This window comes from Carassius auratus, chromosome 47, assembly GCF_003368295.1.
Source record: "Carassius auratus strain Wakin chromosome 47, ASM336829v1, whole genome shotgun sequence".
Lineage (NCBI taxonomy): Eukaryota > Metazoa > Chordata > Actinopteri > Cypriniformes > Cyprinidae > Carassius > Carassius auratus.
The window spans coordinates 10,695,864-10,710,230 of record NC_039289.1 but is presented as its reverse complement, the minus strand read 5'-3'; the positions used below and the strand labels follow the sequence as shown (position 1 = coordinate 10,710,230).

Sequence of the window (14,367 nt, the reverse complement as noted above, 5' to 3'; positions counted from 1 at the left end):
GTGAGGACTGCTCCATTAGTTGCTGAAGTCATAACCACTGACTGACCTCAACTAAACCCTTTCAAATTCTGGGGTTTAGTGACTAAAACAGGGGTGTCCAGACCTGTTCCTAGAGATCTACTGTCCTGCAAAGTTTAACTCCAGCCCTTAATAACACACCTGAATCCACTAAAAACTTCCAGGCAAGTTTGTGAAGGATGGTTAGAGCTAAACTCTGCAGGATGTTCTTGGTCCTCCAAGAAGAGGTTTGGAAACCATTGGACTAGAAAGCACAATTAAGATCATGAATACATTTTGAACTCATTTCACACATAGTTGTAAAATGGATCTACTTGTGTTTATTTCATTCAGACACCATGCTCTTACCTTTGCGGGCCTCGTTTGAAGGTCACCATGTTTAGTGGATTTACAAGGTAAAAGCTGGTAATACCTTGCCTTTTCACAGGCAAGTTTAGTAAGCAAGTTTTATCATACTAGATTACCTGAACGTGTAACATTCCCTGCTTTGGAGGGACTCACTAAACCGAATTGTCCATGACAACAGAAGATTCCTTCAGAACTGCATCTCTCAATATGGATAATCAAGAATTATGATGTTTGCTATACTATGTTCTCAAACAGTGGCCAAAATCCATATCTGCCAAATGATTTTCACTATTTTTACCTTAGTCTGGGACTGTTAAGCCAAATTCAGTCCCCAAAGGGTTCCAAAATATAAGCGTAACTAAAGCTCCTATATCCCTACAGTGTCCGAGTGAAACCTATGACCCTTTGCACAAGTCCACCCGAGATTTCCCCGACGATGTTGTGAGCTTCATGAGGACCCATCAGCTGATGTGGGAGCCAGTGATGCCCATTCATAGGCGTCCCGTCTTCACTCGGATCAACGCCCCCTACAGGCTAAAGAAGCTCGTGGTTGATAGGGTTGATGCCGAGGATGGGCAGTATGACGTCCTACATCTTGGCACGGGTATGTTTGAAAGTGTTTAACAAAAGATCTACTTATTTTATACTAGTATAAAAAGTGGTACCGGTTGATGTTAGCATTAGACCTAAAACTGCACTGCAAATATGGAAATCTCCCACATCGGTTCGTAGATCCAGTAAATTCAATCAAAGATGACCTCTGTTCCCACACTTGTCAGTGGTCCTGTTGCCTGGGATTATCCTGACATTCCAAGGAGCCAATGTTTCTTTTCCTGTCTAACATCTGTTCCCTGGAGTGGTGGGTGTATGCGTGAACCACATTTAAGTGAATCATTTAGGGCAAATAGATACTCTGCTCAGAATAAATATGCATAACCTGTGTGTACAGAGAGCCAACTCGCAATCTTACTGTGTATTGGACAAGAACAGTGTAACAGCTGTCAGCCCTCAGGGTGCTTCATATATACACACGCCAAAAGCTAGTGCTCACTCACCATAGTAACTAAGTACGGGTGAATTAAGGGATTTATTAGAAGATGGTATAATTCTGTCATAATCATACATGGTTAATCTTCTTTATCTCCAGATGACGGCAGAGTATTAAAGGTGGTCTCTGTACCTAAAGAGAACTGGGAAACTGAAGAAATCATTCTAGAAGAGCTTAATGTCTTCAAGGTAATTTAAAATGACCTCAGTTTCTTCTCTCACTTCTTGTTTATCGTGCCATCTGTTGGACTCATGACCTCTGACCCTGGGCTCTTATTGGTTGTTGTTTTCACGTCAAGCGCTTCCCAAACAAAAATAACTCCCAAAGAAGAAAACCAGGTTTCCCATGGCTGTCTATTGAAGTGAACAAACCCAGGAACGGGAGAGGAAGTGTTACACTAAGAATACTGTGCTTAGTGAACAAAAAGATCTAATTCATCCAAAACTTTAGAAAGTGAGGAATGTGTCGGTTTTGCTCAGATCAAATCACAGATACATTATGAATATCAGATATTTCAAGTGATTTAACTGTGTCAAAAACATCATGTATATTACAGCGTAGTCAATTAAACCTATCAGGAGACGTATAATAGCAGATATTGCCTGCCATTTGAAGAAAGAGACCTTTTAAAAGTCAAGGCTCATTTGCTGCTGTTTATGAAGGAGAAATGAGCCAAAAGAGCAGAACGCTGTAAAACTTTCACAAGAGCCTGCTATGATCAGCTGCTCCTTTTCAGCGCCAGCCATGCTTGTCTTCTTCCTCTTTGTTCAAGAAATTAGTCGTTTTATGTGTTGACCTATTTTTTCTATTTTGTAGACTCAAACCCCGATACTAAACATGGAGCTCTCCACCAAACGGGTAAGTGGACGTGTTTTAGTGGGTGGCCATTTGCTTTAACAAAAATATGAGCTCCACCTTTTTGCTTTTAAACCCACCGTAATGTCTTGCCCCCTAGACTTCCTTTGTAAGTGTGTCACTGTAAATGCTAGATTTGATAAAAGTTGATTATTAATTACCATTTTTTATTAGTTTGTTAAAGGTAAGTCTGTTTTATATCACGTTTATACATGTGTCATCATGTATTTTGGGTTTTTCTTCACTAGCAAGTGCTCTTTGTAAGCAGTGATGAAGGGGTCGTCCAGCTTCCTGTGCAGAGGTGTGAGCTGTATGGTAAAGCGTGTGTAGACTGCTGTCTGGCTCGGGACCCATACTGCGCTTGGGACGGGTCCTCCTGTACCAACTACTTCCCTAGCAACAAAAGGTACTTCCCTTTGTATTACATTTAATGCATTCTCATTGGTCGGAAAACCATTTAGTCATTATAGCATTTTAATAATTATTCAAAGGAATTTTTGTAAAATAATTATATATACTAGCAATTTCTGAGTGAAATTATTTAATTATTTTTTAGAAGTGATTTCGGTCTTAAATGTATACATTGAGTTTTATTAACCAACAGCGGAGAAATTGTACGCTTGGTCAAAGTGAATTTGTATTAATTTTATTTGGAGTATTTATTCGTGTAAATGTCTTGGATTACTTGTACTGAAAACCACCAGGAAACCTGTCAAATAATGTATCTGAGGGTCAGTAACATCCTCTTGTGGTCCGCAGGCGTGCCCGGAGACAGGATGTGAGGTATGGAGACCCCTGGAGCCAGTGTCAGGACATGAGAGACGGTAATAAATCACTTTCTGTTCACCTCACCACTTTCCACATTCAGGTTGTAGATGATATTGGCCAGTCCTGAAAAAAAAAATGCACACCACTCCCTCTAGTGTACAAAATGATTACTAACACATGCTAAGATGTGTGCAGCTGTTTAATATGAAATCAAAACGGCTGGAAGTAATAGAACACGTTCGATATAAATATACAAACTTTTTGGAAACTAAAAGTGTCCATTCGTCTCTACAGGTTCAGATGATGCTGAACTGAAGACAGTTTACGCTGTGGAGACAAATTCAACCTTCCTGGAATGTATCCCACGTTCACCACAAGCCACGGTCAAGTGGATAATTCAGCCAAACCACAGCCAAAACAGCAAAGAGGTCCGTCCACATCCTGTTTTGAAGACTTAATCCAAAAACCATAAAATAAGTGGATATACACTTAACTCAAACTCTTCTATTCTAACACAAACCCCTTTCTATCTCTCAGTTGGTTCCAGGTGAAGAAAACCTCATCCACATGCAACGTGGGCTCCTTCTCCAGCACTTAGCATCCGCTAATGCCGGCCTGTATCTCTGCATAGCCTACGAACACCTGTTCTCCCGCACGTTAGCCCGCTATGAGGTCCACGTCATCCCCAAGAACCACATGTCAAGAGCGCAGAACACCCATCCCGGAAATTACGCAGCCTTGCCACGGAGCTACAAGGAACTCCATCTGATGGGAGTTAGAGAGCTAACGTCTGATGAGTACTGTGAACAACTTTGGTACAGCGAAAAACGACGACAGCAGAAACTACGCACGCTAAAGTTGAAGCAAGTGGCTGAAAATCGTAAAGCGAGAGTTAGGCGACAAAATCCACCCAACAAGCCTCTAGACAGAGATGAAACCACAGACTTAAGGACTGTGAGACTAGCATCTTTGTAGCTTAATGGCTAAAGCTACATTCTGACTAGCTGCAACCAGCAAACCAGCTACTGTTATCGCAACAACAAAGGGCTACAGACCATAAGAACTGTATTATTCTTCTATTAGGTTCTCTATTAAGTTTTATTTTGTAGCTTGTGCTAGTGTTAGCATGTAGCTTTAATCCAATAGACTATAATCAAACAGACTGTAGCTGTGCAACTGAGATAAATTTGTGCAGTCTGGCATCCACATTTTCCATACATTTAACGTAATATTTCTAACGGTTTCTATTGTTTGTGAAACTTCTTGAAAGACAAGCACCTATGCTAAATGCTAGGTAAGCTTGGTAAGCTAATATTGAAAATGGACAAGCTAATGCACTGTTTTGAGCTAAATGCAGTGCAACGATGAACTGACTTCTCTTGCTTTCACTTGGCACTGTATATCATTGGTTTGCTATTATATTTGGACTCTTGACACAATCATATTTAGGCCACAAATTTGAAGTTTGTTCTGACAACAGCACGTGCCTCCATGTTCAGAGGAAGTTTGCCAAGGATGTGCCCTTCATGCCTTTCCTTCCCCTTCAAGAACAATTTCTTATGCTCTTTCCTGAGAACATCCTTGACTAAATATTGTGTTTGTTTCATGACTCCTTTCCAAAGCTCTCCACTCTGTTCCCTTGTGTGTACAGTATGTGTAAGATGTATTCGTGTGTAAAAGCATCTGGGGATGGGAAGCAGAAAATGGCATCCAAAGATCAAAGAGCTTTTTAAAATTCTCTTCACTGCCCATGAAAATGATTTCCAGAACCATCATGCTTTTGTTCTTTACCGTAACTAAATGAAAAGTTGTCTTTGGCTTACTGTGGAAACTGAAAAAAGTTAAACATCACTAAATGTACATTGTTTTAATGTATGTTGGTTATATAAGTAATGGAGATCACATGTTGGGTTTCTCCTTTATGTTTCTAACTCTCTCTAGCATGCTATACTTTTAATGTTGTAGTGGTTGCTATATATTTAAATACCTAATAACTGATTTTAGACTTGTAAATAATACTGTTCAAAACATGTTTTTTTTTTTTTAAAGAAATGTTACAAAAGTTTTTTTATATTCAAATACATGCTGTTTTTTAGACTTTTTCGATTAAATTTTTTTACATAACTCTGACTGGATTTGTCTGAAAGAAGAAAGTCATATACACCTAGGATGCTTTCAGGGCAATTAATGTATGGGCTAAATTTCATTTTTGGGTGAACTAACCCTTCAAGCAGCACAACCATTTTCAACATTGAAAATCTGAAATATTTCTTGAGCAGCAAATCATCATATTAGAAGGATTTCTGAAGGATCATGACAATGAAGACTGGAGTAATGATGCTAAAATTCTCTTTTGCATCAGAAGAATAAATTACATTTTAAATAAATTTTTACATAGAAAATAGTTACATTAGATCGGAATAATATTTCACAATATTAGTGTTTTTTTTTTTTTTTTTGAGAAGACAAAACAGCCTTTGTGAGCAGAAGAGACTTCTTTCAAGCATCTTTAAAAAAAACTTCTTTAAAAAATCTTGCTGACCTCTAATGTTTGAATGGTAGTTCACATTTTGTACTGTTTTAGTACATTTTTAAGCTTAGTAAAGCACACCTGTCATTTTCATTTGTGAACAAAGTGAACATAATTTCTTATCAATTGTTTTTGCTTTTGTGAAATATTTCATATTTTCATCATTCATATATATGTATTGAAAATATAAAGTGAAAATACACCTTGGGAAAGACTGTTTCATCTTTCTGTTTATTTTAGCTTTTATTGAACACAATCATACTTAACATAATACATGATTTAATGATTATTGTACAATGTCAATGACAACTTCATGTTAAGCAGATATGTTTTATATGGGCACAGGCAGTTATCAGCAACAAGAGTACTGTAAGATTCTGGAAAACCAAAATTTTTATACAATGTGGACACATTTACCTCGGTATACTGAAACAACCATGAGTCAACCAGAATTAGACATTTAATTCCAATTCTAACACCAACTAACTAACACAACTCCATCAAGCATGTTGCAGTTAAGAGGCAAACTCTGAAATATATTTATCCCACTTGCACATAATGTATCAGTGTTTGTGATGAGTCTTCAGATTTCTCCAGACGCATAAGAAGCTGCTGTAGGTCTTCAGGTCGAGGATTGTGTCCGTTATCTTCAAAAACCTTTATTATGCCCAAGAATACTAAAAAAATAATTTAAAAAAAAATCTCAAACTCAAAAGCAACATTTAACAGACAGGAGCATTATATTTAAAGTTTAGAAAAATCAACTCACCGATCACAACAATAACCAGAACAGCAATAATCAGACCAAATATTAGAGTAAGATTCGGCCATGTTATCTGCTCGGGAGGATGCACTGTTGTGTGATTCTGTGATGAAACTGTGAATAAAATGCTGTGATTCAGTGACCTTTACAGACAGTACTGCATTTATTAAGACATTTCATACATATATCTTCAAAAATATATGAAATGCATTTAATGTGTTCAACTACAGCGGGGCTTAAGTATCTACAGACTGTAATAAGTCAAATAAGCAATAAATGTAGTAGTCTTACCAACTATCTGTGAGGTCAGGTCAAGTCTGGTACCATTGCTGAATTGTGCAGTTCTGTCCATGTTCAGACAGTAATATACTCCCAACTCATGAATACTGACATTAGTTATGAACAGATGATGTTTCGTCTGCACTGAATGTTTCTGTCTGAATGTATAATTGAGGTAAAATGTTGCTGGTGGGTTTAGAGAAGGAGCGTAATATCAGAACTGGAGGATCTGGTGGATTCACTAACTAATGTCACCTCCTTTAAGTCAAGATTACAGTGTATGGTCACATTTTTTCCGAAGTGCAACACTTGATCTGTTAATGTCGCAGCAGCTTGACACCATATGAAAAGATCTACCAAAAAAAGAAAAAAAAAGAAAATAATCACACTTCAAAAAAAAAAAAAAACCTCTGATATTAAAATATCAAATAATATTAGCCGTTTACAAAGTTATTTTAAAGGATGATAAACTCACAGAGCTGGAGCTGCATAATCCTCATTTTATTAAATAAATTGGTCAAGCACTTGCACGATGTTGCATGAGCAATATCTTTGTTTCACGCCTCGTTGGAGATTTTACCTCTGAGAATTCAAGAGCATTGGAGGAATTAGATCAGGAGGGAAGTTAAAGTTATATTTGCTTTGACCACACACAGTCTTTTATTCTTATATACTGACTGTTGAGAAAAAAAAATGTCATCATTTAGAACTAAATAAGTAAATACTGAAGAGTTTAGGACTGTATCATTATTGCAGTGATTAATGCAAAATGGGATACGAAATATAATGCCACAAAAGTTCTCAATTGGATTCATATGCATATGCATTTAATCCACATCAAAAATGTACACATATATAGTTTGGTCTCATATGACTCCAAATTTAGCATTCAGCATTTTGGTGCACTTACTTATAAGCAGCGAGTAGGTGGTGCTTCACTGCTGTCCAGGATCCTATGTGGGATCCTAAGCACAGTACATACATTTTTGGGTTTGACAAAAACTATTTTAGTTAGTGCGAAAGCTGCAAAATGGCACTATATATGATGTCATGCAAAACTACACCATCTGCAGGAAAAAAGAAAAAAATTACAAAAGCTGTCAGCATCACCTTAGACCCCTGAATGTGGCATATTTGTACCTTTTGATATGTACCACCCCAGTGACAGCTTTTTCATCAAACATGCATTCCCATTGCACAGAAGTATCTTTAGTTAATTATTTATTTATTTTTTTTATGGCTATTTTTAATATAAAAATTAATTTTTTTCACTTCACAAAAGTACCTGAAGGGTTCTTTAGAGAGCCATGCTGCCGGGAATGGTTATTTTTAAACAGCATTTTTTTTTTTTTTTTTTTTTTTGATGGTTAAGTAATTTTAAGTGAAACAACTTTTTTTTTTTACACAGATCTACTTACATAGTGTCAAAGATTTAATAAATCCCCTAACAGATTTGGATCAAAATGGACCATAAATTGTGGTCTTGACTTAAAGGAGGTGACATAGTTGCTACATTTACCAGATCCTCCAGTTCTGATATTACACTCCTTCTCAAACCCACCAGAAAGGAAAGCTGTTTCTGTGCTATTGTAGGTTTGCTGAGTTCCTGATACTCACTGCAAAACATCTAAACAGCTGTAAGTGCAATCAGCATTTATTAATTGAAATGGAACAGAACCCAAACATACATTTTAGATTATAAAGCTAAATTGTCTGTCTGTTGTTGTTGTTTTATTTAATTTCTTTTTTTTTTTTATGGATTTACTGAATATGAAATGTTTGTGTAACACTGAGCAGATGTCCATTTTCATACAGTGTATGAGTAGACATTCCTTTATTTCATGTAGCTTAATAGCACACTTTGTAAAAGACTGGGTAAATGTGTTTGTAATGCATTTTCAACCAGTCGTGTTCATTGCTGTCATTAAAGCAAAAAATAGATTCAGAGCTGCTTTTTTACAGGAAATTACAGTGAAATATTGTTGCCACGACAGCTTCACGTGTTTGATGCTGCTCTTTGACATCATAATAAAAGCACATGATTATAGAGTTGCATTTCTTTCTTAATGTATTTATTTTGTGGTTCAGTTATTAATTAAAGAATTACTTTGGATAGTTTGCCTTAAATAAAGTGTTGAGATGAGCTCACAAAATGTTTCACTGGCTTTGCACTGTGCAAATAATAAACCACAAAGTCTCTCTTCGATCGAGGCAGGATGTGCTAGCAAGATTAGCTTACCACTTACTATCTTGGTCACGTATTTATTCACAGCTCTCGCATATTCTTCGCCTGTAAAGGAAAAAAAAAGTGTTTTAAATTGTTTTGTGGACTAAGAGTATTATGCTCGCTCTCTGTGTGTATTATCTGGGCTATAATCTGTTCTTGAAGACATTTTTTAAAAACTCAATATTTTGTCAATGTCATTTGGCATAATTGTTTTAAACGACTCTCTTTTAAAGTCTTCTCTCTCATCTTGGAAGACTTATCAAGTCAATTTAAGGATTAAATGGTCAGAGACCAATAATGTGACCACATCAAGTCTTTCACATCCTACTTGGCTTTAGTTTTGGCCGCTTTGGTTATTACTAGATGGTGTAGAGTGTGGCCATCTGGTGGTCATTATAAATAATAGATTTAATAATAGAATGTATGAAGAATATATGCCTGTGACTATATTTCATAGGCAAACATCATTTAGGCTTCATAAAAAATCGAAATATTGGAGAAAACACAGAAATCCAACCTGGGATTTGCTCATTGTAACACACACACACACACATGTACACCTACATATATATATATAGAGAGAGAGAGAGAGAGAGAGGGAGAGAGAGAGAGAGAAAGAGAGAGAGAGAGAGAGAGAATTTAATGAGCACTTTAATAACTTGAGCAGTAGCTGTAAAGCCTTCGTTTGCTCTAAAAATCTTTGATGCGTAATGTATCATATCTTATCAAAAAGTGAGAAGACTGATACACAAATGTTAACATCACAAAATGTCAACCACATCAAGCACAGGAAGTCACATTTGCTTTGATCACGTTTTTACTAATCATCTCCACTTTATAAGTGAAGATATTATATTATATAAACCTTAAGGTTTACATTTATAGTGCAGCAGGAGAGTGAAAGAGAAAGCTCTTCAGCGGGTTAAAGTGCAGACCTCCTGTCTAGACGCAACACTTTTTCTGAAGAAATCAAACCACAATGCAAATCCACTTGACTGAACCAAGATTTTTGTACACAACATGGAAGAGTCATGGAAGAGTCACGGCTGTAGGTAATCACATCGTGCTGATATACAACCATATCTCACGGTTCTGAGTGTAATATTGCATTTATACAACAGTTTGACGGCATAAGTGGGTGAACAAAAAAAAGAGACTACAACGGAGTGTCTTTAAAAAACTTATTTTGTGCAGAAGTATTTTTTTCTGCCTCAGATTCAAATCTCAGTTTGACATTTCACTTTTACATTGACTTGCTTCATTTTTAACACTTATGAAAACTCACCTATGACAACAAGGAACGAAACTGCATTTATCAGACCAAACATGAGGGAAAGAGTCTGCAAAGATGACTGATTCTGCTGAATATACTGCACTTGTGTGTAATTCTCACACTCAGTTGGTGGAGTTTGTTCTGTAAAGAAAGCAATAAAGTCTCAGTTAATAATCTCTAAATAACTGCTGTACTGAATGACTTAATTAACAAAAGTGCACTTACCAATGATGTACAGTCTGGTAGCATTGAAGTATTGTGGATCAGAATCAGAATCAGAATGAGCTTTATTGCCAGGTATGTTTACACATACGAGGAATTTGTTTTTGTGATAGAAGCTCCACAGTACAACAGAATCACAGCGACAGAACAAAAACACATTAAAAAAATAAAAATAAAAATAAGTAGATAGTGAATGACAATATACAAATTGACAATTGTAGGCAGGTATATTACAAAAAGCAGTTACAGGTATATTATGTGCAAAAATTAAAGTGTACTCTAAGTATGTGTGTTAGATAAATAAGTGTATGTGTATATAAATATAAAGTGTAATGTGTTCGCCATTATTATCAGCTGTTCATAAGATGGATTGCCTGAAGGAAGAAACTGTTCCTGTGTCTGGTCGTTCTAGTGCTCAGTGCTCTGTAGCGTCGACCAGATGGAAACAGTTCAAAGAGGGAGTGTGCTGGATGTGAGGGGTCCAGAGTGATTTTGACAGCCCTTTTGCTCACTCTGGATAAGTACAGTTCTTGAATAGATGGGAGAGTTGAACCGATGATTCGCTCAGCAGTCCGGACTACCCTCTGTAGTCTTCTGAGGTCAGATTTAGAAGCTGAGCTGATCCAGACAGTTACTGAAGTGCAGAGGATGGATTCGATGATGGTGGAGTAGAACTGTTTCAGCAGCTCCTGTGGCGGGTTAAACTTCCTCAGCTGGCGAAGGAAGTACAACCTCTGCTGGGCCTTTTTCACAATCGAGTCAATGTGAATGTCCCACTTCAGGTCCTGAGAGATAGTGGTGCCCAGGAACCTGAATGACTCCACTGCAGTCACAGGGCTGTTCATGATGGTGAGTGGGGGGAGTGCAGGGGGGTTTCTCCTGAAGTCCACGATCATCTCCACTGTTTTGAGGGTGTTAAGCTCCAGGTTGTTGAGAGTGCACCAGACAGTCTGCTCTTTTACCTCCTGTCTGTAAGCAGACTCGTCACCGTCCTGAATGAGGCCGATGAGTGTGGTGTCATCTGCAAACTTCAGGAGCTTGACAGAGGGTTCCTTAGATGTGCAATCATTAGTGTACAGGGAGAAGAGCAGTGGGGAGAGAACGCAGCCCTGGGGAGCTCCGGTGCTGATTGTACGGGTGCTTCCCAGCCTCACTAGCTGCTGCCTGTCTGTCAGGAAGCTGTTGATCCACTGACAGATGGAGGTGGGCACGGACAGCTGATTTAGTTTGGGCAGGAGGAGGTTTGGGATGATCGTGTTGAAGGCAGAGCTGAAGTCCACAAACAGGATCCTCACATAAGTCCCCGGTCTGTCTAGGTGTTGCAGAACATAATGCAGTCCAATGTTTACTGCATCGTCCACAGACCTGTTTGCTCTGTAGGCAAACTGAAGAGGATCCAGCAAGGGTCCAGTGATGTCCTTCAGGTGGCCCAGCACCAGTTTTTCAAATGACTTCATGACTACAGACGTTAGAGCCACAGGCCTGTAGTCATTTAGTCCTGTAATTTTGGTTTTCTTAGGGATGGCGATGATGGTGGAGCATTTGAAGCATGAAGGGACTTCGCACAGCTCCAGCGATCTGTTGAAGATCTGTGTGAAGATGGGGGCCAGCTGGTCAGCACAGGATTTCAGACAGGCTGGAGTAACACAATCTGGGCCTGGTGCTTTTTTTAATTTCTGCTTCCGGAAGACCTGGTGCACCACATCCTCGCTGATCTGAATTGCAGGTGTGGGGGAGAGGGGGGATGCAGTAGGTGTGAATGGTGAGAGCAGCTGATTGGAGAGGTGTTCAGGATGGGTTGCAGGAGATGTTAGTGGTGTGAACGGTTGTGTGGGGAGGTGTTCAAGGCAGGTGATTGGTGTTCTTTCAAACCTGCAGTAAAACTCCATCAGATCGTCAATTCTCCACAGTGCTGGGGGGTGATGTCTTGTAGTTGGTAATCTCTTTCAGACTTTTCCACACTGATCGTTGGAAGTGAACTGAGTCCGCATTTGTACTCATACAGCAACAAACTCCTAAATCATCAATGGTGACATTATTTATGAACAGATTAGAGTTCACTGCATGTTTGTGCTTAAATACTTTGCTGTAGTAACAAGGATCATTGTTTGACAAAGATTTTTAATTTTGTACTGTAATGAATTGTAAACTACTATGGGGAATATTATTTTAAAACAGTGGCCTGTAATTGTGTGCTGAAAAGTTGTAGTACAGTAATATAAAGGCTCGTTGAATGCAGTAGAATTTGGTGCAATGACATCGATCCACATTTCTGCAGTATAACAGCTCAGCAATCAATAACTCGAGGAGTGAAGACCCTGGCTGCTTCACTGCATAGTGTGCGAAACAAGAATAAGCTACACTCTTAGTACAGCCTTCTACAAATGGGCAGCAAATAGTGGAGATAGTGTTCAGTCCAATGTATACCTAGTGCAAATAGTCACTTTTCTCAGTTTAGTAATTTTTTGTTGTTGTCTCTGTAAAAGGATTTTTTTTTCAGGTGCTGCTATTTCTTTATCTGTGTGTTTGCAGTATTGTTAAACAAAGGTAAGTGTAGCCTTTACCACTGGATATGTAATATATATATATATATATATATATATATATATATATATATTATTGGCTGGAATGAAATATTTATTTACTTTATTATTATCAGCTGATATTTTATATTTAATTGTGCATGCTGATTTTTGTGAGTCGGTCTTGACATCATGTGACTTCACAGAGTCTGAGAAGAAAGAGTCTAAGAAGAAAAACAAGACATTTGGTGTGATTCTACTCGGCCTACTGTGACTGCAATATGAGAACAGGTATAGCCTAAATCTATGTTTTATGATGTGTGTTTTTTGTAGTAATTGCTGTTTTCATTATCATTGAAATGACTATTTCTGTAAATAATCAATTACATTAATATTTTTCTTTGGTTGTTTGTTCGATTGAATAGTTGTTTGAACACATTCTAATTGAAGTGTTTCTCATTTTTAGATTGCAGTTCTGTGTCTGTCCCATTCGAAGCATGATGTATGTCATATTGTGTCCTTCCATGCACTCCAGTCTAGTTGTAATACACTGAAACTGTGATTATATTTGGCTAAATTTTGTACTGTAATGAATTGTAAACTACTATGGGGAATATTACTTTAAAACAGTGGCCTGTAATTGTGAGCTGAAAAGTTGTAGTACAGTAATATAAAGGCTCTTTGAATACAGTAGAGTTTGGCGCAGAGACATTGATCATGACATTGTAACCGCTGTAACAGCTCAGCAAATCAATAACTCGAGGAGGAATGAAGTCCCTGGCTGCATCACTGCATAGTGTGCGACACAAGAAAAAAGGACAAGAATAAGCTACACTCTTAGTACAGACTTCTACAAATGGGCAGCAAATAGTGGAGATAGCATTCAGTGCAATGTGTACCTAGTGCAAATTAGTCACTTTTCTCAGTTTTAATTTCATTTCAAGGTTTTCATGTGTTTTTTCAGGTGCTGCTATTTCTTTATCTGTGTGTTTGCAGTACTGTTAAATAAAGGTAAGTGCCTTTGCCATTGGAGATATATATATACACTCACCTAAAGGATTATTAGGAACACCTGTTCAATTTCTCATTAATGCAATTATATAATCAACCAATCACATGGCAGTTGCTTCAATGTATTTAGGGGTGTGCTCCTGGTCAAGACATTGGGTCTCATTCACTAATTTTTGCGTACAATTTTCTTACTTATACGCACATTTGAACTTCTCACGAGAACTTTCCGCCTAATTCACAACACATGCGCTTGTTCTTAAACTCATTCTTCTGTTAGTGAATTTGGAGTCTTCTAAATGAGCGCCCGCGTGCACGAGGTCAGTAATTAGCATAATTCACGCCCAAACCAGCTCCATATAAGGGCTTTCCACAACGAGGCACTTGTACAGAGAAAGACAATTATGGGACCGAAACAAAAGACAAAGGAAAATAACTTTAGCCATAATGAACTCGAGGTTTTGTTGTCGGAGGTGGGAGCCAGGAAAAATGATTTGTTATTTAAA

At 37.9% G+C, this 14,367-nt stretch overlaps 1 protein-coding gene across 1 annotated transcript in view; it reads left to right on the top strand.

The window, feature by feature from the left end:
- Window positions 1-5,134, top strand: part of LOC113065088 (semaphorin-3D-like) — a 47,004-nt gene extending 41,870 nt beyond the window's left edge. Inside the window, exons 12-18 of the mRNA XM_026236259.1 lie at window positions 748-970; window positions 1,514-1,602; window positions 2,231-2,272; window positions 2,518-2,675; window positions 3,029-3,093; window positions 3,332-3,465; window positions 3,575-5,134. Of these exons, the coding sequence (XP_026092044.1) occupies window positions 748-970; window positions 1,514-1,602; window positions 2,231-2,272; window positions 2,518-2,675; window positions 3,029-3,093; window positions 3,332-3,465; window positions 3,575-4,012 (1,149 nt within the window). The 3' untranslated portion in view covers window positions 4,013-5,134. The remainder of the gene's footprint in view (window positions 1-747; window positions 971-1,513; window positions 1,603-2,230; window positions 2,273-2,517; window positions 2,676-3,028; window positions 3,094-3,331; window positions 3,466-3,574) is intronic.
- Window positions 5,135-14,367: the final 9,233 nt, after the last annotated feature.